Source organism: Zea mays, chromosome 5, assembly GCF_902167145.1.
Source record: "Zea mays cultivar B73 chromosome 5, Zm-B73-REFERENCE-NAM-5.0, whole genome shotgun sequence".
NCBI classification, from domain to species: domain Eukaryota; kingdom Viridiplantae; phylum Streptophyta; class Magnoliopsida; order Poales; family Poaceae; genus Zea; species Zea mays.
Genome location: NC_050100.1, coordinates 14,642,489 through 14,646,049, shown reverse-complemented (window position 1 = coordinate 14,646,049; position 3,561 = coordinate 14,642,489). Strand labels below are relative to the sequence as shown.

Below are 3,561 nucleotides of genomic sequence, written 5' to 3'. Positions count from 1 at the left end.
TGGTGAATGGGCCTGGATACCCTGTACATTGAATTTAGTCTTTAGGCCCACCTTTCTTTTTTTTAGCGGAAGGACCAGCTGTTGTGATGATTACACTTGATGATTTGAGGCCCATGGAATCTCATTCAAATTGATAGTCGAGTAGAACAGCAGCAGCCTGGATGCTTCAACTCCTCGTGTGACAAGTAGAACAATGAACATGCACTTTGCCTTGAAGTGACAGATCGCGAAAGGGCATTGAAGATGTCACGGTGCCAATCATCCGGTATCAGCGCCAGATTGAGTTCATAGAGGAGGTACACATTTATCCTTATCGGAGCAACTCGAGCAAAGTCTCCATGAGTGTATGGAGCCATGCATCGCGCTCCATCCATCGGTGTTCAGGATTCAGATAGCCGCGCGCGCAACCACTGACCACATGCGTGCTGCATGCGCCAACAACCAGGCAGCAGACGCCGAACGGACTGCTCATGCTCGGCAGGCACTCGGCACCAGCAGCACTGATGGATTCAAATGCTGCTGCTGGCTGCGGCTCACACCGTGCCACCGTGGCCCCCGGGATGAACGGCCAAGATGAACGAAGCTGGGGATGGATCAGTCGTTGGCTCGGCTGTTTTTGTCCCGTTTGTAAATAATTGTGTTTTTTTTTGGGGTTTGATTTGTACTCCCGACGCAGCCACCACATGAATTGTTCCACGCTGCGGCTGTTTTGGTTACGGTTGTGGGTTGGTCCGGCATGCAGTTCACACTTCCGCTCCAGGCTTTCAGTAAAGCAGCGTGTCAGAATGGACCGCGCCCACGGCCCACCGTGCCATTGTTTCCTCGTCTCCTGCCGTCCCGCCGTGCCCGTGCGCCCGCGCCGCGTCCTGTCCGCCAGCTCCAACCGTCTCCTTGTTTTTAATTGAATCCCTACCGTGTTGTTTTTGATACAATAATAATAGTCTGTGCTTCCTTGTTTTTGATTGACTGCCTACTTTGTTTTTTTAAATCAATCCTACAGCTTGAGAGTTGAGAAAGCAACCGTTTGTTTTGCCTTTCCGTGTTGTATACGACGCGATTACAACAAGTGGGGTTTAAGGGTCTCTTTGTTTAGGCTGTCAACAGCGAAGGAGGCATTCACATGCGCAAGAAAACCCGTGCTTATTTTTCGCGTCTTTATTCCCACAGACTTTGTTGGAAGGGTGAACAGTTGATTACGAAAAATACACAGAATACAATACCCGTCCGTTTGGTTTACTAGAGACAGGCGTATGTAACTTGATCACTTGGCTATAGACTTTACAGACGTAAAAAAATGTGTTTGTATTGTTCGGGCCAAAGCTAAGACACTGGATCTAAAAAGGCTAGATGCCCATCGTATCAGCTTTCAGGTGTGATTTCTGAAACCAACGGACGGCTAGCTCAAATTTATAAGTTCTAATCAGATACTCTAAAAAAACCCAAAGAAAAAATGTGGGAGGGAGAATCTAACAAATACGCTAAATTAGAAAACAAACAGAAGCAACACAAAAATGACACTGAAAGTTTCCGAACTTTGGGACTATATTTTTTCTTCTCGCTCGAGGGTTTTTGGAGGGGGGGGAGGGGGGAAGGCAAGTGCAAAAGATGCATCCGTCTCCAAAAAAAATTCTAGTCTATCCAGTAATTCTATCGGTTTCAGGACCATCACGAAAAGTTGACGCAGACGCTGCCATTCTTGGCGCACCCGCACGCCGGGCACGCCCTCGCCGCGGCCGCGCACGGCGCGCACGCGCAGAGGTGGCGGCACGGCAGCAGCAGCACGTCGGCCGCGTTGTCGCCGCACACGGCGCACGCCCCCCTGACGTGGCCCGACGACGACGTCCCGGTCCCGGCCTCCTCTTCGTTCTCCGCCGCGCCTGCTCCGGTGATGAAGACGTCGTTCTCCCCGCAGCAGCACGAGTCGGCGTCGTCGGCGCGGCGGCGCGTCTGCTGGGCGTCGAGCGCCTGCTGCAGCTCGCCGCGGAGCGCGGTGACCGCGGCGTCGTTGGACTGCGCCAAGTCACGCCACATGTGCGCCTCGACGTACATGCTCTTCACCCGCTCCTCGAGCGCCCAGTTGACGCGCCGCATCCGCCGGATCTCCTCCTCCTTTGCGCGCAGCCGCGGGGCCGCGGCGGCCTCCACGGTGGCCACGACCTGCCGGGCGTGCCGCCGCCGCTGCTCGGTGAGCCCCGCCCACATCTTGGCGGTCTGCAATTGTTCAAATCCGCCGCAAAATTAACACGCCACCTCTCCATCAGTCACAGTCAGTGCACGTTGAATCGTTGATGACGACGCACGTACTAGACAACCCCGGCCCCGCAGGCGCAGATCGAGGCATTGGCCGGCACCGCCGGGCTCATCAAAGGTAAACTTACGTGTTGGAGGACGAGACGGTCGACGTCGACGAGCTGCTGTTGAAACTGCGCCGCCACGTCGGCCGCGCCGGTCCCAAGAACCGGCGGCGGCGTCTGCCCCTGCTCGGCGCGCTTCCGCTTCCGGGGCGCCTCCTGCTGCACCGCACCTCCTCCTCCGAACGTGACGCCGCTCTCCGCCGCGTCTCCCACGAACAGCCGTCCGCCAGCAGCGTACTGCTGCGCTATCATCGGCGCTGGTGGCGCCGCCGCGGCCGACGAGACCGGAGCCGCCGCCGGCAGGCCCACGCCCACGCCCACACACGAGGCCTGCTGGAGCTGGAAAGCCTGCTGGTGGCTCGGTCGCGCCGTCGCGCATCTAGCTTCGTCGCCGGTCGTCCAAGGCCATCCCGCGCTGGTGAGTTGCTTGTGCCCTCCTGCTAAGAGGAGGCTGTGCGCTTCGACAGCCATATCCGCCGACCGTGCAGTGGCCCGGCCCGGCGACGCCTCTATATCCTGGCCTCGGCAGGCTCCGAGGACATGCGTCGTTGGCGTCTTATATAAGAAGACGACGACCGCAGCACAGAACAGCTAGCACTAGTATATCTTGTTCTTGTCGACGAGCGAAGGAAAGCATGGAAGGGCCCGGCGCCCAAGGTGGTGGTGTGGATGCCTGGTGGAGATGGCGACGCGGGTGGCGCTGGCGGTGCGGACGTCACAGCAGCCTTGGAAACAAGCAAGGGCGCGTATTTATGGCGCTAGCTGCTGGGTTGGCCTTGGCCGTCACCCTCAGTCCCTCACCAGTGACAGTAGTGAGAAAACAAGTCGAGACGAAAATAACGAAAAATGGCAAGTGTTTTTTTAGAAGGCAGTTGTACTTTACTTACTCGTGAAATGAACCTGACTTGTGTGGAGTAGAAACCCATGAATCGTTGCATGATTTTCTGTGGGCTGCTCATTCCCGCTGGGATTTATTTATTACAGTATATATGAACACGCCGTCGCGCATGCAGGCGGAGCGGTTGATATGGAAACGTACGTGTGGTCAGCTGGCTTTGGTTACGACAGGCGGCCGGGCAGGTAAGGCGTGGTGGACACGTACGGATCTCTTCAACGTACGTATGGTTTTTGCCATATAGACGTTCCTGCAGCCCCCTCCATATGTTAGTTATATTGGAAGCATGATAGAAATAGATCGTATATCACG

At 56.0% G+C, this 3,561-nt stretch overlaps 1 protein-coding gene across 1 annotated transcript; it reads right to left on the bottom strand.

Annotated features, from left to right (window-relative positions):
• Window positions 1–1,524: 1,524 nt before the first annotated feature.
• Window positions 1,525–3,069, bottom strand: LOC100279034 (uncharacterized). Its single transcript, NM_001372491.1, has 2 exons — window positions 2,379–3,069; window positions 1,525–2,211 (listed from the first exon to the last, which is right to left on the bottom strand). Exons 1-2 carry the CDS (start codon window positions 2,823–2,825, stop codon window positions 1,666–1,668), a joined length of 993 nt encoding a protein of 330 aa, NP_001359420.1. The 5' UTR covers window positions 2,826–3,069; the 3' UTR covers window positions 1,525–1,665.
• Window positions 3,070–3,561: the final 492 nt, after the last annotated feature.

Excerpts from the sequence above, each read along its gene's own strand:
- LOC100279034 (NM_001372491.1), bottom strand. The coding sequence starts at position 2,825 with ATGGCTGTCGAAGCGCACAGCCTCCTCTTAGCAGGAGGGCACAAGCAA. Across the intron at positions 2,212-2,378 it reads ACCGTCTCGTCCTCCAACAC|ACCGCCAAGATGTGGGCGGG; the intron begins GTAAGTTTACCT and ends GAACAATTGCAG.